The sequence below is a fragment of the Diorhabda sublineata genome, chromosome 4 (assembly GCF_026230105.1).
Source record: "Diorhabda sublineata isolate icDioSubl1.1 chromosome 4, icDioSubl1.1, whole genome shotgun sequence".
Classification (NCBI taxonomy): Eukaryota; Metazoa; Arthropoda; class Insecta; order Coleoptera; family Chrysomelidae; genus Diorhabda; species Diorhabda sublineata.
The window spans coordinates 1230681-1257847 of record NC_079477.1 but is presented as its reverse complement, the minus strand read 5'-3'; the positions used below and the strand labels follow the sequence as shown (position 1 = coordinate 1257847).

The 27167-nt window shown below is 33.8% G+C and overlaps 1 protein-coding gene across 6 annotated transcripts in view; it reads left to right on the top strand.

Annotated features, from left to right (window-relative positions):
* Window positions 1-27167, top strand: part of LOC130443486 (cGMP-dependent protein kinase, isozyme 2 forms cD4/T1/T3A/T3B) — a 93734-nt gene that overhangs the window by 48669 nt on the left and 17898 nt on the right. For 5 of the 6 annotated variants that reach the window (XM_056778149.1, XM_056778150.1, XM_056778152.1 and 2 more), the window contains one exon: window positions 3422-3588. In XM_056778149.1, coding sequence (XP_056634127.1) covers window positions 3422-3588 — 167 coding nt within the window. Of the gene's footprint in view, window positions 1-3421; window positions 3589-5899; window positions 6126-10529; window positions 11597-27167 lie in introns of those variants that run through there. The other variant, XM_056778148.1, reaches the window with a different exon arrangement.

Below are 27167 nucleotides of genomic sequence, written 5' to 3'. Positions count from 1 at the left end.
GATAGTCAGTTTATCAGTAAATTGTTAAAGCAAATACAATCGTTTACTTTTTCAATTAACTTAAATTATAATAAAAAAAAAAAAAATAACATGGTACAATGTTTAATTGTATGTTAGTGGGAATAGAAAAAATATTACCGTGACCTGAATTTAGCTATTGTATTGAAATAAACATATTATCGATGTTAATACGAGGGTTATAAGAAATATTCATTATTGGATAAGGTTTTTTTGTTTTTCAAAATATTCTCCATCAAATGCATTTTTTGGGTGGTTTTGGGATATTTTCTAGATTATGGAAGGTTTTGGGATACTGATTAAGTCTGGTAACTTTTCACAAAATTACGGGCACGGATTTTAGAAATTTTGGAACTTGAGACTCGAAAAAATATTTTGAATCGCGAATAACTCGAAAAATATGAGGAATTCGAAAAAACTGTCTTAACAAAAAATGTAGAGTACAAAATTCTCTACAGATTGGTCTTTAACCGTTTTTTCCTAACCTCAAAATTTCCATTATAAAATGGGTTTGAACGCTCAAAAATATTTTGAATCGCGAATAACTCAAAAAATATGAGGAATTCGAAAAAAACTGTCTCAACACAAAATGTAGAGTACAAAATTCTCTACAAAAAAGTATCCCAGGTATTTGTTCCTAACCTCAATATTTTCATTAAAAAATGGGTTTGAACGCTCAAAAATATTTTGAATCGCGAATAACTCAAAAAATATGAGGTATTCGAAAAAAACTGTCTCAACACAAAATGTAGAGTACAAAATTCTCTACAAAAAAGTATCCCAGGTATTTGTTCCTAACCTCAATATTTTCATTAAAAAATGGGTTTGAACGCTCAAAAATATTTTGAATCGCGAATAACTCAAAAAATATGAGGAATTCGAAAAATACTGTCTCAACAAAAAATGTAGAGTACAAAATTCTCTACAGACTAGTCATGAAGCAGTTTTTCCTAACCTCAAAATTTCCATTAAAAAATGGGTTTGAACGCTCAAAAATACTTTGAATCGCGAATAACTCAAAAAATATGAGGAATTCGAAAAAAACTGTCTGAACACAAAATGTAGAGTACAAAATTCTCTACAAAAAAGTATCCCAGGTATTTGTTCCTAACCTCAATATTTTCATTAAAAAATGGGTTTGAACGCTCAAAAATATTTTGAATCGCGAATAACTCAAAAAATATGAGGAATTCGAAAAATACTGTCTCAACAAAAAATGTAGATTACAAAATTCTCTACAGACTAGTCATGAAACAGTTTTTCCTAACCTCAAAATTTCCATTAAAAAATGGGTTTGAACGCTCAAAAATATTTTGAATCGCGAATAACTCAAAAAATATAAGGAATTCGAAAAAATAGTCTTAACAAAAAATGTAGAGTACAAAATTCTCTACAGACTAGTCATGAAGCAGTTTTTCCTAACCTCAAAATTTCCATTAAAAAATGGGTTTGAACGCTCAAAAATATTTTGAAACGCTAATAACTCGAAAAATATGAGGAATTCGAAAAATACTGTCTGAACACAAAATGTAGAGTACAAAATTCTCTACAAAAAAGTATTCCGGGTATTTGTTCCTAACCTCAAAATTTCCATTATAAAATGGGTTTGAACGCTCAAAAATATTTTGAATCGCGAATAACTCAAAAAATATGAGAAATTCGAAAAAAAATAGTCTTAACAAAAAATGTAGAGTACAAAATTCTCTACAAAAAAGTATCTCAGGTATTTGTTCCTAACCTCAAAATTTCCATTAAAAAATGTGTTTGAACGCTCAAAAATATTTTGAATCGCGAATAACTCAAAAAATATGAAAAATTCGAAAAAACTGTCTTAACAAAAAATGTAGAATACAAAATTCTCTACAGATTGGTCTTTAACCGTTTTTTCCTAACCTCAAAATTTCCATTAAAAAATGGGTTTGAACGCTCAAAAATATTTTGAATCGCGAATAACTCAAAAAATATGAGGAATTCGAAAAAAACTGTCTCAACACAAAATGTAGAGTACAAAATTCTCTACAAAAAAGTATTCCAGGTATTTGTTCCTAACTTCAATATTTTCACCTTTAAAAGGGTTTATATACTCAAAAATATTTTGAATCGCGAATAACTCGAAAACTATGAAGAATTCGAAAAAAACTGTCGTAACAAAAAATGTAGGGTACAAAATTCTCTATAGATTAGTCATGAAATATTTTTTCCTAACCTCAAAATTTCGATTAAAAAATGGGTTTGAACGCTCAAAAATACTTTGAATCGCGAATAACTCAAAAAATATGAGGAATTTGAAAAAAACTGTCTGAACACAAAATGTAGAGTACAAAATTCTCTACAGACTAGTCATGAAGCAGTTTTTCCTAACCTCAAAATTTCCATTAAAAAATGGGTTTGAACGCTCAAAAATATTTTGAATCGCGAATAACTCAAAAAATATGAGGAATTCGAAAAAAACTGTCTCAACACAAAATGTAGAGTACAAAATTCTCTACAAAAAAGTATTCCAGGTATTTGTTCCTAACTTCAATATTTTCACCTTTAAAAGGATTTATACACTCAAAAATATTTTGAATCACGAATAACTCGAAAACTACGAAAAATTCGAAAAAATGTGCCAAAACAAAAAATGTAGAGTACAAAATTCTCTACAGATTGGTCTTTAACCGTTTTTTCCTAACCTCAAAATTTCCATTATAAACTGACTTTGAACTTTCAAAAATATATTGGATTTAAATTATGGTTTGTACACGGTCAATCATACTGTCAATCTCAAATTATTATTATGAAAATCTACCTTCGTACATTTAATGTTATAATATCATTACTAGATAAAATCGATTGCATAAAATAAATGAATAAAATGATGGCTTATGAATTTTATCTTGATACGGTGCTGCTTCAAACAACTTTCATTATTAATAGCTCTACATATAAATACACCTGTACTGTCAAACATTAAGATTACTAACCAGAGGATCTGTTAGCAGTGTTAAACTAGTAGAACGATTGATAGTACCACCTAGTACATTCTAACTAGATGAATGTTCACTAGAGGCGTCGATATCTATTTACATAATTTGCAAATAAACGATATAAATCTATAATATAACAAAATGAATTGCTGTTCATTAATCTCGCTAAAACTCGACAACGGCTGGACCGATTTGGTTAATTTATCTACTTTTTGAAACGTCAACACTCAGTTTTTTAAAGATTTATGATTGAAATATCAATTTAAACTCCCCTTGTAAATTAGTACTTTAGTATACGTGTTAAAAAACTATATAAATAAATTCTTTTTATATAAAGCAATCGATAAACATCGAACTGCCCTCGTAAAAAATAAATATTTTGACATATGTCAAACTGAAATAATTGATGAATTAATTTCGATTTTTCTTTTCAGTTCTCGAGAACTAATCAAATCGGCAATTCTCGATAATGATTTCATGAAAAACTTGGAATTAACCCAGATCAGGGAGATCGTCGATTGCATGTATCCCGAAGAATATCCAGCCGGTAGTATTATCATACAAGAAGGAGACGTTGGTAGCATTGTCTATGTCTTAGAAGGTGAGTTTATTTTCATCCCATTCTAACCTAAATCAGTATTATTAAGATGTTTCTACACAATTTCAATAGCATATATTACATTTAAAACCTTCAACATCCTTTTTAATTTGTTTATCATTCAATTTATAACATTGAAATTAAATATCTTAAAACAAATTTATATATTCTAATATTCATCATCACTATCGACATCTAGTGGATAAAATTTCAAAGTTCAACACTGCGAATCAACATAACGTCATTAATCGATACAGAAATCTGTATTAATTCGTATATAAGTTAATCTACTATTGGCTAGATGTCGCTTTTATTAATAATATAAATTTGGAATATTTATAATGTCGATAGTATACGAAACGTTAAATATTTTTGTCACTAAGTGTCTTTAAAAAAATTCTCTTGTTCATTATTATATAAACTTAGTGAAAACTACACAGTTATTACCGAAGTTTTTAACCTTCAAGTAACTATCGGTAGATGACGCTCCAAATCGAAATATAAGTAGGAATCCCTTTGATGTAAACTACATAGTTTTCATTACTTTTTGATAGATGTCGTGACCATCGTATTTATATAAATAGACAAGTGGATTAGATCATTTTTTGTATCGTTTGAAAGTTTCTAGAAATATCAGATGAGTAATTTCGAGTCAATTAAATTTTTAGCATCATAGTTTTTATCATATATATGTGAAATATTCTTAATGTATTAATATTATTAACGTGTTTGTTTCTAAATATTGTTACATGTCGTTATTGAATCTTTATTTATTATATTTCAATTGTTATATCACTAAAAATTGGAGAAATGTTTTATAAATGATTGATTCGAAAGGATTATACACGCAATTAATCACCTGTGCATGTTCTCCAAGGTCGGAATTATTAATATACAACAAATTATGAAATTCTGACCTACCTTTTAAACTCATTGACAGGGACGCCGAGTAAGGGGGGCAAGGGTCGATTTTTTCAATATATTACACCATGCAAGTTGCAAATTGTGTATAAAAATAAATTTTAACGAAAAATATTTCAAAAAATTGTAAATTTGACATTAGAAACTTGATTAGTTTTCAAAATATACAACTCACCTTCGTTTTTATTACACTATTGATTTGATTTTGTATAAAATTATTTCCAAAATGAATAATATAACATATCCTTGTTGGTAAATTGAACTACTGTTAGTGAAAGTATCGATAATACGATAATTTTAATATATAAATATAGTTAATTAATTCTAATATGAAAATATCAAGGTTGGTAGTAATATAAAATTATAATGTCTACTGTTACGTCTAGTTTTTTACGCAATATCCATATTAAAACTAATATACTACTAAATAAAAGATTACAAAGCATTTTCCAGGTTAAATAAAGTCAAATAAAAATAGATTACTTTAAAACAAAAACATTCACAATCATCAATAAAAATACTCGGTCCCAATCGCGATTAGAATTGGCAACATCGCGAATCGTTAAAATCATAATGGCAGCTATAACATTATAATAATAATAATAACGAAAATAAAAGCGTAAAAACCAAGTATTTCTGCAATACTAAGAAAAAATGATGTAGTATCTACTTGCATAATACATTTTAATAAAATTATGAACGTTAACATTTTACTGTTTACGTACAATAAATATAAATGCCAGCGGCTCTCAAACTTTTGTAACTTTCCTGATATCCTGATGAATTCACGTATATTTAATTGCATAAAAGGTGTTAGTTATAGATTTTATCAAGCGGAAACTGCAAATAGCGAAAGAATTTTATTCTAATTCATCAAAATGTTGAAACAATGGAGGGTAGAAATAACGAGAACTGTGCTACATAAAGTCTCCATCAATACTGCATATTTTACTGTATTTGAGAAAGGTCATTCATATAAGACGGACGGAAGACTGAACTGAACGATCATATGATATCTCGTCTGACAGGAACGCCATTTTGGTCAAATTTTGAATTATAATTATATTCGTTATAGAAACTTGAAAATAGATATTGAAACATTTAATCGGACGCGAAACACACTTATAAATATCCAATTGTACGCCCACTATAAATAATTCCGATTTAAAGAACATAGTTCAAGCAAATCAGTATACTCTGTATGCATAATTAAAAGAAAGTGCCGAGGTTGTTCGATTAATACGGATACCAGTCGAAAATTACGTTTTATACATAAGAATATGAGAATTTTGTCCGTTTAGACCCATCCTGCAGCCGAGCATTTAACAGGAGAATATCTTTCGGTTGCGTTTTACTCTTAACTGAGTCTTATTGTTCGGTCTCGCATCAGTCTAAGCCGGACCTCGCGGTCGTCAGCGTCCGCCGACGTTTCAAATGTAGGCGCTGAACTTCGCTGCTGGTAAACAAAAGACGGCGAAAAAACTTGTACGTGGAAAACAAAAGACGGGTAGAGGAATATTTACGAGACGTGATATTATATAAAGTGATTTTTTTTTTTTTTAATATATTCGTTGTGTGTTTAATATTAATTTGGATATATTTCATTTTAAATGACGGATGTAAGTTTAAAACGATTAACCAACTATAAAAAAGCAGTTTTTACATTAAAATTTCGGGTTTTTTTTATCAACAAGTGAAGTGAAATTACTCAAATAGATCATTTTTTAACTTTTATCCATTCATATTGGAATTTCTTCTTCTTTACTGGTAAATATTTCGTCGATCAATCATTTTTTCAAGTTTGGAAAAGGAAAAAATCATTCGAAAGTGCTAAATAAGTTCCAAAGGACCACGGGTTGAAGTTTTTCTAACCTAACATCTTCTTTACATTCATCTACGTGGACTCTTCTTCTTTTTGCATCAAGCTCCATTCGTATCCCTCCAATACTTCCCCAAAAATAAATTAGATACCTCAAAATAGCCGTTAACCTTCGACCGTCGAGTCTGGGTACAGAAAATAATCCGAGGGGATTAAATCCGGCGAATACGGTGTATGAGGTGGCAAATCAAACTTTTATCGATTGATTTTGGTCATAGAAATAACGGATGAGTGAACTGGTGTATTATTTTCTTAACCAAATGTTGTTTTTGCTTGATTCCTTTGCTCAAACGTTGCTATAAGTGGATTCCCGGACTCGTCACTTCATTTGGTCTACCACTGTGATGCTGGTCCTTGCAGGTCGTGCAAATACGGTCTTTCTAATACAGTGGTAGTTTTCAAACAACTACCACCATCTCTAGGTCATGCCAGGTACTTCTGGAACCATCTTGAATATTGAAATTTCCGTATTTTATAAATTTGTCGTGTATTTTCCGGTTTTCACTCACAATTACCTTCCTATATATTGAATATTATCTAATTTTTTTTTCTTGGAAATGGCAACCTTGTTTTCATCAGTCGATGCGGTTCGAAAGAACGGCTTTCGATTTTCTATTCAAGGTAAAACTTGAGTTTCGCAAAAGTGTTGGTTACCAAGCAGCGATCAGAAACACGCCGTTAATTTTTTTCGGTATTCGTTGCGAACAATACCCAACGCAGAATCGGATCGAGGGGGTTTTTATTCCCAATAAATACTTCGAAATAATAATTTGGAAACGTAAATTACGCTACTAGTCAAACGGGTCGTTTTTAGGTTAGAATTTCTCGTCTCTGTTAAAAATAAGGAAGAAAAACGCGATTAAAGCACAAATTTCGACCGATAGTTTGTCGGTTTTATCCGTTTCGATTAAAATATGTTACGAAATCCAAAGTAGTGCAACAAATAATGAAAATTTCGAAATTAGTTTAATAACAAACCAGCAAAATCGACGATTACACACTTAGCAATCTTCCAATCGAGTTTTATCGCTTGTTAAAATAAATTACGTAACTAAAGAAATTATTTAACTCGCTTACTATAACTAACTTTTAAAATTATTACTCATATATTTAAATTTTATACAGAATGTCTCGTGAATAAATCAAAATTTGTCCAGGCACGATTAGGAACAAGGTTGCCTTTTAGAAAACAAAAATTGTCGTAAATTAACAATTTTCTTGATAAAAGTACCTCATTATCCGAAACAAACTGTTTATACCAAGTTATCGTCTTCAGAGTACAGTTCAGTTGCTAAATAATTTATTTCACCTATCAAGGGACATGCTGTATATTATTGTTGATATAAGTGATTGTTTTCGTACGTTACGAAAGCACTTATAAATCGAGTCACGTTTTTAAACAGTTTTATTATCATGATATCATAATTTGAATCAAAAAATATACATCGTACTTAAATTCATATCGCATCGTATAAAATTTTCCGCGAAAAAACATCTATAAACATCCATAAACAAAAGTCGGAAACGTTTCAGACCGCCCTCGTATATTGACACTTGTCAATTATAAAAATTAATTTTGTCTATCCCGTGTACGCTTACGATATTTTTTGTATCTCAATATCTTATTTTGATTGAAATAATTTGTAGTTATTCGATATCTGTATAAGAAAAATGTTTTTTTTTTTACCTTAAATTTAAGACATCCTGTAAAATATTTCCCACGTTCACCTTGATCAGATTCAAACACAGATAAAATTAAATACCACCTCACCACGTCGGTTATTAATATTTTTAACTAATTATTATTCATTTTGATGAGAAATAGTAACCTCGATATACAAGAGGAAATTACAATTAGTTAAAATAAAATATTTAATAAGCAAAAGAAACATCCGCGCATTAAATATCTTTATATACTGAAATTAAATCTCTAGTATTTGTTGAGGTTATGTTTATTAATACAGGAAAAAAGCGGTTCGATCAAACTATCGAGATCCAACTCGTCTGCCGTCAGCTTCGTTCGATTTCGTTTCTTACCGAAGTAGGTTAACGCCGGTTGTTAGACAACCCGTATTACGCGTTGACAAGTCGCTCAAAACCGTATAATTAACATCAGCGCATTAAATATCTTTATATAATGAAATTACTTTCAATATAAAATGGAATTGCTAAAACAAATTTGTACCGAATTAAATCGCTAGTTTATCTCGTCGATCTTCTTTGTTATTGAAGTAGGTTAACGCCGGTTGTTAGACAACCCGTATTACAACATCACGCGTTGGCAAGTTGCAGCAAAACCTGACTTATAAATTATTAACATTATAAAACCAATTAGAACGATACGAATAAATTATAATGAAGAATCGGAAGTAATTAAAAGAAATGTTTCTATATAATTATATAAAAATGACAAATGTATTTTCATTTCAACTTAATTAAAATTTAAGAAAATTAGTAAACAAATGATATCTTAATTTAATCTTCAATGAAAGTGAATTTGCTTGGATTTTTATTACACAATTTGCTGTGATCTAATTTGTATACATACAATTCATTATTGTTATCTGTAAAGTAGGTTTCTGCAATGATTTTTCGTTTTGCTATTTTTAGTTCGTAGGTCGTGATTACACCATAACATTTAAGGCCGCTTCACATGTTGCAAGATAACATGCAATTGAAATATTTCACGTCATTTGACATATGTCAGTTTCTTACCACTGCATCATGGTTGTCACTAATCGAAATTTTATGGGCGGTGTAATGGACAAATTAGTTAAATAATTAGACGAGGAAACATGAAAAATTAGTTGAGAATGGGGATTTGGAAGGAATATGAAACGTAATATCAGCAGATAAGAAACTCATTTTGCGCATGCTTTTTATCGAGAAATATTACGTCTTGTATTGCATTGCATTGAATCGTGTCAAGCGGCCTTTGAATGAATTCTTCTTTTTTATTGCGTTTTAATTAAAAAAATGGATGTAATACTACGAGGTGTAGTTAAAAAATTCTTTGATTAAATTTTATTTGCTAACAATTAAAAACGTTTAGTTCCCAAAAAAGAACGTATAAAACGTAATATACGAGGGACGTTTAAAAAGTTTAAGACCTAACAACTAGTGTTAACACGTGGAACTATGAAATATACTAAAAAAATATACTAAAAAACGTGGAAAAACATATATTTTTAATGATGACTATTTGAAAATTTATTTTTTACTACTTTTCTTTGCACTTAATCCAAAAATAACGCACGACGGCTTCCTAGTTAGCATATTTGTTTATATATAATCAGTTTTAGTATTTCAAAAGTTCAATGAACGTAGATGCGTGTCAGCTACAAAGTTTCTGCGTTTCTTCTTCATAAAATTAATTTCCAATTATTTCCATCGAAACGATAAATCCATTAGTCATCATATCAATAAGTACAATCATTCACTTTCACTTTATACGATGTGAAATACAGCCGAAGAAAATATACAGGATGTCACCAAAATAAACTCTAATAATAATAATACGAGGGCTATTCGGGATTTAGTCAAATAATTTCGAACATTTATCATGTGTCAGTGGACTTTTCTCGTTTGCGATTTCATTCAGATTCGTATTGGCCACAAAAAAGGTACAAAAAATTATATAGACACACGAAGGGTCGTCCAACAAGATGAAACACCGCTTTAAAAACAAGTTTCGAGTCTGATTACCGAAGTAGAAACTTTTCCCACGTGAAATATATATCGGTGAAGTTGTTTTTTCCTCAAAATTAATTCCCGTACAATTTTCCTTCATTCTTTTCGATGTTGGACTTTCCTCCGCCGTTTTGGAACGCCTATATTTCTTTTAGATCCTTTTCCACGTCGTCTCGAAGTAACCAAGTCATCTTAGTCTTGAACCCCCACCAAAATTGTCACAAAGTCCGATATTTATAATCAAACAAGGCCCAGTCCTGGTCCATCGAGACTGCGACCAAGATTGGGCCAAACCTGGCTGCCAAGCTCAACAGTTGGGCGAAGCCCGGACCGAGTTGGTCCCCGTGGACAATTATTGCGTTCGAGGTCAACGTAATAAGTCGAGAAGCGTCAAATCTGGACTACGGGGGGTCCAGGAATCATTCGAAGTGTGTTTTTAATACCGAATTTTCAGATTGTACCAAGCATAAGCTATGAAAATCAAACACCACCCAGGCAAAGCCGTTATAAACGACCCGGGATGGCTGGAGATGGACATTTCCAACAAAACGAGAGGAAGACAATACGAAGCCAATTGGGAGGACGCGCACAAATCTTTATCGAATAACAGCTCGACGTCGAATTCGTGGGACAAATACAGTCATAGAAGTTTGGACGGCGGTACCGTATCGAGCAAATTGGGTCAGTACCAAAGCGTCTTGGACGAAATTAACAAAAACGACGACGATTCAAGTAAACCGAAAAGTATTAAAGGCAGCGTCCGATTGAAATATCACAGCGATAAGTGTTTGGGTAGAATAAATAGTAAAAATATTAAAGACGCGGATGCGTCCCAGTATTTTTTCCCTTCGCAATCGCCGGTGCCGGTACCGCCGAAACCTAAACCCAGAAAGAAATTGCCGGCGATTCGACAAGATAATCAATTCGATACGGTATTAGACGATTTGCATAAACATTTGAAGAAATCCGTCAGGTTCGACGAGGCGAATACGGAAGGGGAAACGCGGGAACGCGTCAACACTTGGGTGGACGATCAAAACAAATATATAGTAAACGACGACGATAAACCGAAAAGCGATTCGGTAAAACGCAGCGATAGCGGTTATTACGAACATTTCGATAAACCGCGCCAACGTTTACCGCCCAACACCATCTACCCTTCGTCGTATTCTTCCTCTTCTTCCTCTTCGTCTACATCTTCTTCTTCTTCGTCCAGCGACGGGTATTCATTCGAATCGGAAGACAGCGATTATAACGGAATGTATAGTTTATATAAAGACGGTTCGATTCCTAAACATAAAGCGGCGACGCCTAAACCTAAAAGTAGAACTTTGACGACGGTGTCTCCGTCCACCAGAAGTGCCGCTTGCGATTCGAACGATTTTGTGATACCGAGACCGAAGTTGATAGTGCCCGTACATACTTACGCGGTGCGAAAGAGAAGGACGGGAAATATTTTGTCGGATCGCTACGATTCCGCCGGTACCGACGAACGGAAAACTTTACATAAAAGGAAAGAAGGTGAGTTTTGTTTTTCTTTTACTTTTTCCTCTTAATATTGCTGTCTAGGGGTGACCTTTTCCCGTCTTTCTGGCAATTCGCGAATCCCATGCCGAAAGAACTGCGAATCGAGCACATTTTTGGTATCTTGCTCTGATGTGAACCGTTTTCCGGTGAATCGACCGGAACGAATGGTGGTTAGATGGCGTAAGAGCGTTGTCACGATGGAAAATTATTGCCTCGCGTCTGGTCGCACATTCCGGGCGTGTTCGGTAGCGTTCTCCACCAGGATTCAGCAGCTCATAATACAGTACATCCTTCTGATCCCACCATTACTTTCGCGCCATGAATTTTCGGCTTTGCCGTTAAATTGGCGGATTTCGCGTATGATTTTTTGCACTTGGGGCTATCGTTTTCGTCACCAGTAACAATCCGATGCAAAAATGACGTTCCAGCAGCGTTTCCGGCATGCAAAATCGCCTTTCGACGTTTCTCGGCTTGAGTTCATTGGGAACCCAATTTCCTTGCTTTTGAATATATCCAGCTGCTTTGAAATTGTTGCTTGAGGGACACTCAAAGATTCTGCGGGCTCTTCTTGATTTTGGCAACAATCTTCGTCGAGTAATGCTTCCAGTTCTTCGTAACGAAACTTTTTCGGTTTGTCCAGGACGTTCGTCGTCTTCCAAAACCAAAATCGCCACTTTTAAATCGTGCAAATCACTTTTGGGACGTTGTTTTACCTAGAGCAAGTTCACCATAAACTTTCACCGGAGATTCTGCGAGTTCTTCTTGATTTTGGCAACAATCTTCATCGAGCAATGCTTCCAGTTCTTCGTAACGAAACTTTTTTGGTTTGTCCAGCACGTTCGTCGTCTTCCAAAACCAAAATCGCCACTTTTAAATCGTGCAAATCACTTTTGGGACGTTGTTTTACCTAGAGCAAGTTCACCATAAACTTTCACCGGAGATTCTGCGAGTTCTTCTTGATTTTGGCAACAATCTTCATCGAGTAATGCTTCCAGTTCTTCGTAACGAAACTTTTTTGGTTTGTCCAGCACGTTCGTCGTCTTCCAAAACCAAAATCGCCACTTTTAAATCGTGCAAATCACTTTTGGGACGTTGTTTTACCTAGAGCAAGTTCACCATAAACTTTCACCGGAGATTCTGCGAGTTCTTCTTGATTTTGGCAACAATCTTCATCGAGTAATGCTTCCAGTTCTTCGTAACGAAACTTTTTTGGTTTGTCCAGCACGTTCGTCGTCTTCCAAAACCAAAATCGCCACTTTTAAATCGTGCAAATCACTTTTGGGACGTTGTTTTACCTAGAGCAAGTTCACCATAAACTTTCACCGGAGATTCTGCGAGTTCTTCTTGATTTTGGCAACAATCTTCATCGAGTAATGCTTCCAGTTCTTCGTAACGAAACTTTTTTGGTTTGTCCAGCACGTTCGTCGTCTTCCAAAACCAAAATCGCCACTTTTAAATCGTGCAAATCACTTTTGGGACGTTGTTTTACCTAGAGCAAGTTCACCATAAACTTTCACAGGAGATTCTGCGAGTTCTTCTTGATTTTGGCAACAATCTTCATCGAGTAATGCTTCCAGTTCTTCGTAACGAAACTTTTTTGGTTTGTCCAGGACGTTCGTCGTCTTCCAAAACCAAAATCGCCACTTTTAAATCGTGCAAATCACTTTTGGAAAGTTGTTTTACCTAGAGCAAGTTCACCATAAACTTTCACCGGAGATTCTTCGAGCTCTTCTTGATTTTGGCAACAATCTTCGTCGAGTAATGCTTCCAGTTCTTCGTAACGAAACTTTTTCGGTTTGTCCAGGACGTTCGTCGTCTTCCAAAACCAAAATCGCCACTTTTAAATCGTGCAAATCACTTTTGGGACGTTGTTTTAGCTAGAGCAAGTTCACCATAAACTTTCACCGGAGATTCTTCGAGCTCTTCTTGATTTTGGCAACAATCTTCGTCGAGTAATGCTTCCAGTTCTTCGTAACGAAACTTTTTCGGTTTGTCCAGGACGTTCGTCGTCTTCCAAAACCAAAATCGCCACTTTTAAATCGTGCAAATCACTTTTGGGACGTTGTTTTACCTAGAGCAAGTTCACCATAAACCTTCACCGAAGATTCTGCGAGTTCTTCTTGATTTTGGCAACAATCTTCGTCGAGTAATGCTTCCAGTTCTTCGTAACGAAACTTTTTCGGTTTGTCCAGCACGTTCGTCGTCTTCCAAAACCAAAATCGCCACTTTTAAATCGTGCAAATCACTTTTGGGACGTTGTTTTACCTAGAGCAAGTTCACCATAAACCTTCACCGAAGATTCTGCGAGTTCTTCTTGATTTTGGCAACAATCTTCATCGAGTAATGCTTCCAGTTCTTCGTAACGAAACTTTTTTGGTTTGTCCAGGACGTTCGTCGTCTTCCAAAACCAAAATCGCCACTTTTAAATCGTGCAAATCACTTTTGGGACGTTGTTTTACCTAGAGCAAGTTCACCATAAACTTTCACAGGAGATTCTGCGAGTTCTTCTTGATTTTGGCAACAATCTTCATCGAGCAATGCTTCCAGTTCTTCGTAACGAAACTTTTTTGGTTTGTCCAGCACGTTCGTCGTCTTCCAAAACCAAAATCGCCACTTTTAAATCGTGCAAATCACTTTTGGGACGTTGTTTTACCTAGAGCAAGTTCACCATAAACTTTCACCGGAGATTCTTCGAGCTCTTCTTGATTTTGGCAACAATCTTCGTCGAGTAATGCTTCCAGTTCTTCGTAACGAAACTTTTTCGGTTTGTCCAGGACGTTCGTCGTCTTCCAAAACCAAAATCGCCACTTTTAAATCGTGCAAATCACTTTTGGGACGTTGTTTTACCTAGAGCAAGTTCACCATAAACCTTCACCGAAGATTCTGCGAGTTCTTCTTGATTTTGGCAACAATCTTCGTCGAGTAATGCTTCCAGTTCTTCGTAACGAAACTTTTTCGGTTTGTCCAGCACGTTCGTCGTCTTCCAAAACCAAAATCGCCACTTTTAAATCGTGCAAATCACTTTTGGGACGTTGTTTTACCTAGAGCAAGTTCACCATAAACTTTCACAGGAGATTCTGCGAGTTCTTCTTGATTTTGGCAACAATCTTCATCGAGCAATGCTTCCAGTTCTTCGTAACGAAACTTTTTTGGTTTGTCCAGCACGTTCGTCGTCTTCCAAAACCAAAATCGCCACTTTTAAATCGTGCAAATCACTTTTGGGACGTTGTTTTACCTAGAGCAAGTTCACCATAAACTTTCACCGGAGATTCTTCGAGCTCTTCTTGATTTTGGCAACAATCTTCATCGAGCAATGCTTCCAGTTCTTCGTAACGAAACTTTTTTGGTTTGTCCAGCACGTTCGTCGTCTTCCAAAACCAAAATCGCCACTTTTAAATCGTGCAAATCACTTTTGGGACGTTGTTTTACCTAGAGCAAGTTCACCATAAACTTTCACCGGAGATTCTTCGAGCTCTTCTTGATTTTGGCAACAATCTTCATCGAGCAATGCTTCCAGTTCTTCGTAACGAAACTTTTTTGGTTTGTCCAGCACGTTCGTCGTCTTCCAAAACCAAAATCGCCACTTTTAAAACGTGCAAATCACTTTTGGGACGTTGTTTTACCTAGAGCAAGTTCACCATAAACTTTCACCGGAGATTCTGCGAGTTCTTCTTGATTTTGGCAACAATCTTCATCGAGCAATGCTTCCAGTTCTTCGTAACGAAACTTTTTTGGTTTGTCCAGCACGTTCGTCGTCTTCCAAAACCAAAATCGCCACTTTTAAATCGTGCAAATCACTTTTGGGACGTTGTTTTACCTAGAGCAAGTTCACCATAAACTTTCACCGGAGATTCTTCGAGCTCTTCTTGATTTTGGCAACAATCTTCATCGAGCAATGCTTCCAGTTCTTCGTAACGAAACTTTTTTGGTTTGTCCAGGACGTTCGTCGTCTTCCAAAACCAAAATCGCCACTTTTAAATCGTGCAAATCACTTTTGGGACGTTGTTTTACCTAGAGCAAGTTCACCATAAACTTTCACAGGAGATTCTGCGAGTTCTTCTTGATTTTGGCAACAATCTTCATCGAGCAATGCTTCCAGTTCTTCGTAACGAAACTTTTTTGGTTTGTCCAGCACGTTCGTCGTCTTCCAAAACCAAAATCGCCACTTTTAAATCGTGCAAATCACTTTTGGGACGTTGTTTTACCTAGAGCAAGTTCACCATAAACTTTCACCGGAGATTCTTCGAGCTCTTCTTGATTTTGGCAACAATCTTCGTCGAGTAATGCTTCCAGTTCTTCGTAACGAAACTTTTTCGGTTTGTCCAGGACGTTCGTCGTCTTCCAAAACCAAAATCGCCACTTTTAAATCGTGCAAATCACTTTTGGGACGTTGTTTTACCTAGAGCAAGTTCACCATAAACCTTCACCGAAGATTCTGCGAGTTCTTCTTGATTTTGGCAACAATCTTCGTCGAGTAATGCTTCCAGTTCTTCGTAACGAAACTTTTTCGGTTTGTCCAGCACGTTCGTCGTCTTCCAAAACCAAAATCGCCACTTTTAAATCGTGCAAATCACTTTTGGGACGTTGTTTTACCTAGAGCAAGTTCACCATAAACTTTCACAGGAGATTCTGCGAGTTCTTCTTGATTTTGGCAACAATCTTCATCGAGCAATGCTTCCAGTTCTTCGTAACGAAACTTTTTTGGTTTGTCCAGCACGTTCGTCGTCTTCCAAAACCAAAATCGCCACTTTTAAATCGTGCAAATCACTTTTGGGACGTTGTTTTACCTAGAGCAAGTTCACCATAAACTTTCACCGGAGATTCTTCGAGCTCTTCTTGATTTTGGCAACAATCTTCATCGAGCAATGCTTCCAGTTCTTCGTAACGAAACTTTTTTGGTTTGTCCAGCACGTTCGTCGTCTTCCAAAACCAAAATCGCCACTTTTAAAACGTGCAAATCACTTTTGGGACGTTGTTTTACCTAGAGCAAGTTCACCATAAACTTTCACCGGAGATTCTGCGAGTTCTTCTTGATTTTGGCAACAATCTTCATCGAGCAATGCTTCCAGTTCTTCGTAACGAAACTTTTTTGGTTTGTCCAGCACGTTCGTCGTCTTCCAAAACCAAAATCGCCACTTTTAAATCGTGCAAATCACTTTTGGGACGTTGTTTTACCTAGAGCAAGTTCACCATAAACTTCCACCAAACTACGATGATTTTCGGCAGCATTTTTCTTCATATTAGAGTAATGAGGAACAACTCCCCGCAAAAACACTTTTTCAGGAACATATTTGTATGAAAGTGATTCGTAATTCACAGAAAACAATCCGAGGAAGCTAAATCTGGCGAATAAGGTGCATTAGTTAGCAATTCAAACTTTAATTGGTAAATTTTGGCCATTGCAATAACGGATTTATGTACAGGTTCATTGTCTCGATGAAACAACACTTTCTTCTTGGCCGTTTTTGCTTGATTCGATCGCTCAAACGTTGCAATATCTCAGAAAACGTTGCCTGCAGATGGAGCCGGTTATCCCTTTTCAAATCTATTGTTTTTTTATTGTTATTTCGTTTCTGGCGTGAAGTGATGGATATACGATTATGAAACGACTCAAATTTATATGAAACACTCGACGGAAACATCTTCACGGCGCTGTATTTCGTGTAGGCGGTTCGTGGTCTTAAAACCAGAGCAACAACTTCCAAAACTGCACAGATCAGTCGTTGGTGTTTGTTGTACTCTATCTTTTCACAAACTAGTTTTATAATGACGCGTGTTTCTTTCAAACGAGCTCCTTAAGCTAAAGGTTCGTAATCCAGCTCTCGACCAGCTTCCTCTTCCAATGAAATCTGTAAGCGGTGCTTGAGGACTGACAGCACCTGTAAATTCTGTTTCAATTTCTTTGTTTTCAGTTTCTTCAACACCTCAAACTTTGTACAGAAATTTTTATTCATTTTTTGGATCGTGAACTTTTGAATCGACCCTCGTTTATTAGGAATATTTCGAACGATTGCGACATGTCGCGACAAATCTAATTTGTCTAAGAAATAACAGGGAAAGTTGCGACTGTCTATTATGACCGCCATCTATCGTCATTTAGTAGAAATACGAATAGTTACGTCACTATATAGTAAACGAGACAACTACGCACGCGTTGAAAACCGATTTACCAAACGGAACGTATATTTGAATATTTATGTTTAAATTTCGATCTACAAAACGAAAATTACGACATTTGTTATATTGACCTGGTCTCTTTTAACAAAAATAAGAAAAGTACGTCAAGGTCGTCCACTAGGAGCCACCATTTTGTCTAAATTATGCTAAATACCTAATGATATCGTGTAAGCAGTCTCTCGCATCTCACATCCTGTCCTCCAAACTTAAACATTTTATTACTTTCTCTCGTTTTACTAATTCATCACGAAATCTCCATTTTTTTATTATTATATTAGAAGACGATCGCGTCTTATTTATTTTCTACACTGTCTCTTACGTTTTTAATTCGTTTAAACACTTTGCTATACACTTAACTTATACTAATTTACTTAAATAATTATTGCGATTATTTGATAACTAAACTAGACTTTCCTAGAAATTATTCAGAAGAAATACTGTAAATAAACCGTCTGCTACTTAATTGTATGCAAATAAATATCAAACGAATTCCGTCGTTTATAAAAAAATACGAAAGCTGCAGTTAGAGATGACAACAAACTTTCAAAGGCCCCGTATATCCTTAGAGTTGTTAGACAAGGATGCGTTTGTCCTTTCCCCGCTCCTGTTTAACCTCCAATCGGAAAACAGCCATCTAGGGATCAATCACCCTAAAATTGGGTGAATGGGAACCGAATTTGAACGGTTTTTAAAATTCGTACATGTTTTATATAATCGACGAGGTCGAAAGTCGTTTATAAACATTTAAATGTGTGTTTCTAATCGAAATCGTACGTTAAAAAGCTAATAAAAACACTCGTATAAAACATAAACCATTTATTACGATTTTGTTTTTACAATTTTATCGATATCGACAAATTCATGCGCAGTTTCAAATTTCCAATTCCGAACCAGTTCCGGACACGTCCAATATTATCCTCGAACTGTAATAAAACGATTCTCAATTCGGCGCATGTGCGTTTCGTCATATCTAATACGTATGGGTTACATTTTACCATAAGTTAACCATACTTCGGGCTTTCCTCTATATTTCATACTGAAACGATTCGTTTTTAGTGAGTTTTTTTCAGAATTTGAGCGGTTCGAGTACTCTAAAATCAAAATGGATGTTTTGTAATTCAACTCTATAGATTAACGGTAAATTATGTACGTTTGTTTTTATTATAATGAACGGACAAAACGTCATAATTTTTACCCGCCGCAGTCAATTAAATTCTAAACAGTAAACGTACGATCGTGACAAGAAAATAATTGAGTAATGAACTTCACTCCGAGTCCGAACAATCGTTCGGAAACCACAGAGATGGATTTAGGTTGTTTTTTGACTATTTTAACGCATCTAAGACTAACCTAACCTAACTTAACCTAACCTCACTTATTATAACGTCCGTCATCACTTCGTAAAACCACAATCGATAATTAAAATCATTTTTCGAACAATTTTTGCGGACGAATCTGCCAAATCTCTTGTTGATTATGGATCTTGAATTTGTTGTTTATCTATACTTTTAAATGATTCACTGATTCCGAGTTAAGTTGTTAGTGTTTTTCGTAGCTAAATAGAATGGTGGTTTCGTGTTTGTTTGAGGAAGTATTTTAATCGAAATTTCACGTTTCGATTTGCAATGTTGCAAAACCGAATTGGAATTTAATCGAGAGTCGAGTTATTTATTCAAAAGAAAGTGAATTTCACTTGTATAATCTATTGTTTACGAGAATAATCGAGAAGAAAATTAATAATCGTTTTTGTTTCGTTTAGAAATCATTCACTGATCAGTAGTCACCGAGGGCCAGATCTAGATTATACGGTGGACATATGTGGCTGTTTTTCCTCGATTTTTTTCATTCAAATTATCTAAAAACTCCCTTTTGGACATAATTGATGAATAATATACCGTGTGAATCTCAAAATACTGAACCCAGTTGACTTGGAGGCTACGAACCTGGTTCGCCGACTGCAGTCCACTCAGATCATGACAGTTTCCAAAGAAAATTTTACGAATTTTTCCGAAAAAGACAACCCCCAACAACAAAAGACAGTTCCTTTTCGAAAAAGACAATTTCCAAAGATAATTTTACGAATTTTTTCCGAAAAAGACAACCCCCAACAACAAAAGACAGTTCCTTTTCGAAAAAGACAATTTCTAAAGAAAATTTTACCAATTTTTTTGGAAAAAGACAGCCCCCAACAACGACAGACTGTTTCTTTTTGAAAAAGACAGTTTCCAAAAAAAATTTTACGAATTTTTTCCGAAAAAGACAACCCCCAACAACAAAAGACAGTTCCTTTTCGAAAAAGACAACTTCTAAAGAAAATTTTACCAATTTTTTTGGAAAAAGACAGCCCCCAACAACAAAAGACTGTTTCTTTTCGAAAAAGACAGTTTCCAAAGAAAATTTTACCAATTTTTTTCGAAAAACACAGACTCCAACAACATGAGACTGTTTCTTTTCGAAAAAGACAGTTTTCAAACAAAATTTTACGAATTTTTTTGGAAAAAGACAGCCCCCAACAACAACAGACTGTTCCTTTTCGAAAAAGACAATTTCCAAAGATAATTTTACCAATTTTTTTGGAAAAAGACAGTCCCCAACAACAAAAGACTGTTTCTTTTCGAAAAAGACAGTTTTCAAACAAAATTTTACGAATTTTTTTGGAAAAAGACAGCCCCCAACAACAACAGACTGTTTCTTTTCGAAAAAGACAGTTTCCAAAGAAAATTTTACCAATTTTTTTCGAAAAACACAGACTCCAACAATAAAAGACAGTTCCTTTTCGAAAAAGACAATTTCCAAAGAAAATTTCACGATTTTTTTTTCGAAAAAGACAGCCCCCAACAACAACAGACTGTTTCTTTTCGAAAAAGACAATTTCCAAAGAAAATTTTACGAATTTTTTTGGAAAAAGACAGCCCCCAACAACAACAGACTGTTTCTTTTCGAAAAAGACAGTTTCCAAAGAAAATTTTACCAATTTTTTTCGAAAAACACAGACTCCAACAATAAAAGACAGTTCCTTTTCGAAAAAGACAATTTCCAAAGAAAATTTCACGATTTTTTTTCGAAAAAGACAGCCCCCAACAACAACAGACTGTTTCTTTTCGAAAAAGACAATTTCCAAAGAAAATTTTACGAATTTTTTTCGAAAAAGACAGCCCCCAACAACAACAGACTGTTTCTTTTCGAAAAAGACAGTTTCCAAAGAAAATTTTACCAATTTTTTTCGAAAAACACAGACTCCAACAATAAAAGACAGTTCCTTTTCGAAAAAGACAATTTCCAAAGAAAATTTCACGATTTTTTTTCGAAAAAGACAGCCCCCAACAACAACAGACTGTTTCTTTTCGAAAAAGACAATTTCCAAAGAAAATTTTACGAATTTTTTTGGAAAAAGACAGCCCCCAACAACAACAGACTGTTTCTTTTCGAAAAAGACAGTTTCCAAAGAAAATTTTACCAATTTTTTTCGAAAAACACAGACTCCAACAATAAAAGACAGTTCCTTTTCGAAAAAGACAATTTCCAAAGAAAATTTCACGATTTTTTTTCGAAAAAGACAGCCCCCAACAACAACAGACTGTTTCTTTTCGAAAAAGACAATTTCCAAAGAAAATTTTACGAATTTTTTTCGAAAAAGACAGCCCCCAACAACAACAGACTGTTTCTTTTCGAAAAAGACAGTTTCCAAAGAAAATTTTACGAATTTTTTTCGAAAAAGACAGCCCCCAACAACAACAGACTGTTTCTTTTCGAAAAAGACAATTTCCAAAGAAAATTTTACGAATTTTTTTGGAAAAAGACAGCCCCCAACAACAACAGACTGTTTCTTTTCGAAAAAGACAGTTTCCAAAGAAAATTTTACCAATTTTTTTCGAAAAACACAGACTCCAACAATAAAAGACAGTTCCTTTTCGAAAAAGACAATTTCCAAAGAAAATTTCACGATTTTTTTTCGAAAAAGACAGCCCCCAACAACAACAGACTGTTTCTTTTCGAAAAAGACAATTTCCAAAGAAAATTTTACGAATTTTTTTCGAAAAAGACAGCCCCCAACAACAACAGACTGTTTCTTTTCGAAAAAGACAGTTTCCAAAGAAAATTTTACCAATTTTTTTCGAAAAACACAGACTCCAACAATAAAAGACAGTTCCTTTTCGAAAAAGACAATTTCCAAAGAAAATTTCACGATTTTTTTTCGAAAAAGACAGCCCCCAACAACAACAGACTGTTTCTTTTCGAAAAAGACAATTTCCAAAGAAAATTTTACGAATTTTTTTGGAAAAAGACAGCCCCCAACAACAACAGACTGTTTCTTTTCGAAAAAGACAGTTTCCAAAGAAAATTTTACCAATTTTTTTCGAAAAACACAGACTCCAACAATAAAAGACAGTTCCTTTTCGAAAAAGACAATTTCCAAAGAAAATTTCACGATTTTTTTTCGAAAAAGACAGCCCCCAACAACAACAGACTGTTTCTTTTCGAAAAAGACAATTTCCAAAGAAAATTTTACGAATTTTTTTCGAAAAAGACAGCCCCCAACAACAACAGACTGTTTCTTTTCGAAAAAGACAGTTTTCAAAGAAAATTTTACCAATTTTTTTCGAAAAATACAGATCTAGACTCTACGGTGGACATATGTGGCTGTTTTTTCCTCGATTTTTGCATTCAAATTATCCAAAAACTCCCTTTTGGACATAATTGATGAATAATTTAACGTGTGAATCTCAAAATACTGAACCCAGCTGACTTGGAGGCTACGAACCTGGTTCACCGACTGCGGTCCACTCAGATCATGATAGTTTTGATTCCGGAATGAATGGCCAAACGTTTAGACTTTTTTTGGTGTTTTCTGGAGTAACTACCTCAGTTGGACGACCGGAACGTACACCTTCTTCTCTTTTTGTCGACGAAATTCCTGGTGGGCGATTTTCACGTCAAAACCGTCGAAAAATAATAATGTTATATCCCCCGTATTTTTGTGTTGTGACGCCGCTAGTACTAATCGTAGACTTCATAAATAACGTGTAACTAATTATGGTACGACTGGCAAAAAAAGAATTAGCCCACGTCCGATGGTGTTTGCATGTGTTCCATGGGATAATGTTTTGCGGGATGGCGATACCATATTTTTTTTTTTTGGCATTGGTCAACGACTTTTTCGAACCTGTTACGTGGCGTAACTTGAAAACGCAGACGAAAAACATATACAAGGTGTCTCGTTTACAAAATTATCATATTTTTCGATAAAATTGCATTGTTCGAAAAAATATTTTATTAAAAACGATAAAACTTTCTAGTCGTTAGTATTATTTTGAAAAATTATTCAATTCTGACGTGTAAAGTCCGTAAATAGATTGTAATAAATAATATTTTAGAATGGTTCGTACGGTCTGATTTTAAAGTTAATTGAATCACGTGACTTAACCTCGTTTCGCGACTTTATTTCTTCGAACGATGTAGGCGGGTGAATGATTTCCGCGTTTGTTCTTATTTTACGAGGGTTATAAGATAAATACTAGAATTCAAACTTCTTCTCTCAAGACCGAATTACAAAATGGTAATGGAATATTTTATAATAAATAAATAAATAAAGTGTATGAACGGTGATATAAATTGGATGATCACCTTTCCTTCATATGGAATTTTAATTTAGTGATCGGGATTATTCCATAGTACTGGGTGTAATCTGTGGATACGTGCATTGGTTGCCTGAAAAACCACAGCCCCCAACAACAAAAGACTGTTTCTTTTTGAAAAAGACAGTTTCCAAAGAAAATTTTACCAATTTTTTTCGAAAACACAGACTCCAACAACAAAAAACTGTTTCTTTTTGAAAAAGACAGTTTCCAAAGAAAATTTTACCAATTTTTTTCGAAAAAACACAGCCCCCAACAACAAAAAACTGTTTCTTTTTGAAAAAGACAGTTTCCAAAGAAAATTTTATGAATTTTTTTCGAAAAACACAGACTCCAACAACAAGAGACGGTTCCTTTTTGAAAAAGACAGTTTCCAAAGAAAATTTTATGAATTTTTTTCGAAAACACAGACTCCAACAACAAAAAAACTGTTTCTTTTTGAAAAAGACAGTTTTCAAAGAAAATTTTACGAATTTTTTTCGAAAAACACAGACTCCAACAACAAAAAACTGTTTCTTTTGAAAAAGACAGTTTTCAAAGAAAATTTTAACGAATTTTTTTCGAAAAACACAGACTCCAACAACAAAAAACTGTTTCTTTTTGAAAAAGACAGTTTTCAAAAGAAAATTTTACGAATTTTTTTCGAAAAACACAGACTCCAACAACAAGAGACGGTTCCTTTTTGAAAAAGACAGTTTCCAAAGAAAATTTTACGAATTTTTTTCGAAAAACACAGACTCCAACAACAAGAGACGGTTCCTTTTGAAAAAGACAGTTTTCAAAGAAAATTTTACGAATTTTTTTCGAAAAACACAGACTCCAACAACAAGAGACGGTTCCTTTTTGAAAAAGACAGTTTCCAAAGAAAATTTTACGAATTTTTTTCGAAAAACACAGACTCCAACAACAAGAGACGGTTCCTTTTTGAAAAAGACAGTTTCCAAAGAAAATTTTACGAATTTTTTTCGAAAAACACAGACTCCAACAACAAAAAACTGTTTCTTTTTGAAAAAGACAGTTTTCAAAGAAAATTTTACGAATTTTTTTCGAAAAACACAGACTCCAACAACAAGAGACGGTTCCTTTTTGAAAAAGACAGTTTTCAAAGAAAATTTTACGAATTTTTTTCGAAAAACACAGACTCCAACAACAAGAGACGGTTCCTTTTTGAAAAAGACAGTTTTCAAAGAAAATTTTACGAATTTTTTCGAAAAACACAGACTCCAACAACAAGAGACGGTTCCTTTTTGAAAAAGACAGTTTCCAAAGAAAATTTTACGAATTTTTTTCGAAAAACACAGACTCCAACAACAAAAAACTGTTTCTTTTTGAAAAAGACAGTTTTCAAAGAAAATTTTACGAATTTTTTTCGAAAAACACAGACTCCAACAACAAGAGACGGTTCCTTTTTGAAAAAGACAGTTTCCAAAGAAAATTTTACGAATTTTTTTCGAAAAACACAGACTCCAACAACAAAAAACTGTTTCTTTTTGAAAAAGACAGTTTTCAAAGAAAATTTTAACGAATTTTTTTCGAAAAACACAGACTCCAACAACAAGAGACGGTTCCTTTTTGAAAAAGACAGTTTCCAAAGAAAATTTTACGAATTTTTTTCGAAAAACACAGACTCCAACAACAAGAGACGTTCCTTTTTGAAAAAGACAGTTTTCAAAGAAAATTTTACGAATTTTTTTCGAAAAAACACAGACTCCAACAACAAGAGACGGTTCCTTTTTGAAAAAGACAGTTTCCAAAGAAAATTTTACGAATTTTTTTCGAAAAAACCACAGACTCCAACAACAAGAGACGGTTCCTTTTTGAAAAAAAACAGTTTCCAAAGAAAATTTTACGAATTTTTTTCGAAAAAACACAGACTCCAACAACAAGAGACGGTTCCTTTTTGAAAAAAACAGTTTCCAAAGAAAATTTTACCAATTTTTTTTCGAAAAAACACAGACTCCAACAACAAGAGACGGTTCCTTTTTGAAAAAGACAGTTTCCAAAGAAAATTTTACGAATTTTTTTCGAAAAACACAGACTCCAACAACAAAAAAACTGTTTCTTTTTGAAAAAGACAGTTTTCAAAGAAAATTTTACGAATTTTTTTCGAAAAACACAGACTCCAACAACAAGAGACGGTTCCTTTTTGAAAAAGACAGTTTCCAAAGAAAATTTTACGAATTTTTTTCGAAAAACACAGACTCCAACAACAAAAAACTGTTTCTTTTTGAAAAAGACAGTTTTCAAAGAAAATTTTACGAATTTTTTTCGAAAAAACACAGCCCCCAACAACAAAAGACTGTTTCTTTTTGAAAAAGACAGTTTCCAAAGAAAATTTTACCAATTTTTTTCGAAAAACACAGACTCCAACAACAAAAAACTGTTTCTTTTTGAAAAAGACAGTTTCCAAAGAAAATTTTACCAATTTTTTTTCGAAAAACACAGCCCCCAACAACAAAAAACTGTTTCTTTTTGAAAAAGACAGTTTCCAAAGAAAATTTTATGAATTTTTTTCGAAAAACACAGACTCCAACAACAAGAGACGGTTCCTTTTTGAAAAAGACAGTTTCCAAAGAAAATTTTATGAATTTTTTTCGAAAAACACAGACTCCAACAACAAAAAACTGTTTCTTTTGAAAAAGACAGTTTTCAAAGAAAATTTTACGAATTTTTTTCGAAAAACACAGACTCCAACAACAAAAAAACTGTTTCTTTTTGAAAAAGACAGTTTTCAAAGAAAAATTTTACGAATTTTTTTCGAAAAACACAGACTCCAACAACAAAAAACTGTTTCTTTTTGAAAAAGACAGTTTTCAAAAGAAAATTTTACGAATTTTTTTCGAAAAACACAGACTCCAACAACAAGAGACGGTTCCTTTTTGAAAAAGACAGTTTCCAAAGAAAATTTTACGAATTTTTTTTCGAAAAACACAGACTCCAACAACAAGAGACGGTTCCTTTTTGAAAAAGACAGTTTTCAAAGAAAATTTTACGAATTTTTTTCGAAAAACACAGACTCCAACAACAAGAGACGGTTCCTTTTTGAAAAAGACAGTTTCCAAAGAAAATTTTACGAATTTTTTTCGAAAAACACAGACTCCAACAACAAGAGACGGTTCCTTTTTGAAAAAGACAGTTTCCAAAGAAAATTTTACGAATTTTTTTCGAAAAAACACAGACTCCAACAACAAAAAACTGTTTCTTTTGAAAAAGACAGTTTTCAAAGAAAATTTTACGAATTTTTTTCGAAAAACACAGACTCCAACAACAAGAGGACGGTTCCTTTTTGAAAAAGACAGTTTTCAAAGAAAATTTTTACGAATTTTTTTCGAAAAACACAGACTCCAACAACAAGAGACGGTTCCTTTTTGAAAAAGACAGTTTTCAAAGAAAATTTTACGAATTTTTTTCGAAAAACACAGACTCCAACAACAAGAGACGGTTCCTTTTTGAAAAAGACAGTTTCCAAAGAAAATTTTACGAATTTTTTTCGAAAAAACACAGACTCCAACAACAAAAAAACTGTTTCTTTTTGAAAAAGACAGTTTTCAAAGAAAATTTTACGAATTTTTTTCGAAAAACACAGACTCCAACAACAAGAGACGGTTCCTTTTTGAAAAAGACAGTTTCCAAAGAAAATTTTACGAATTTTTTTCGAAAAACACAGACTCCAACAACAAAAAACTGTTTCTTTTTGAAAAAGACAGTTTTCAAAGAAAATTTTACGAATTTTTTTTCGAAAAACACAGACT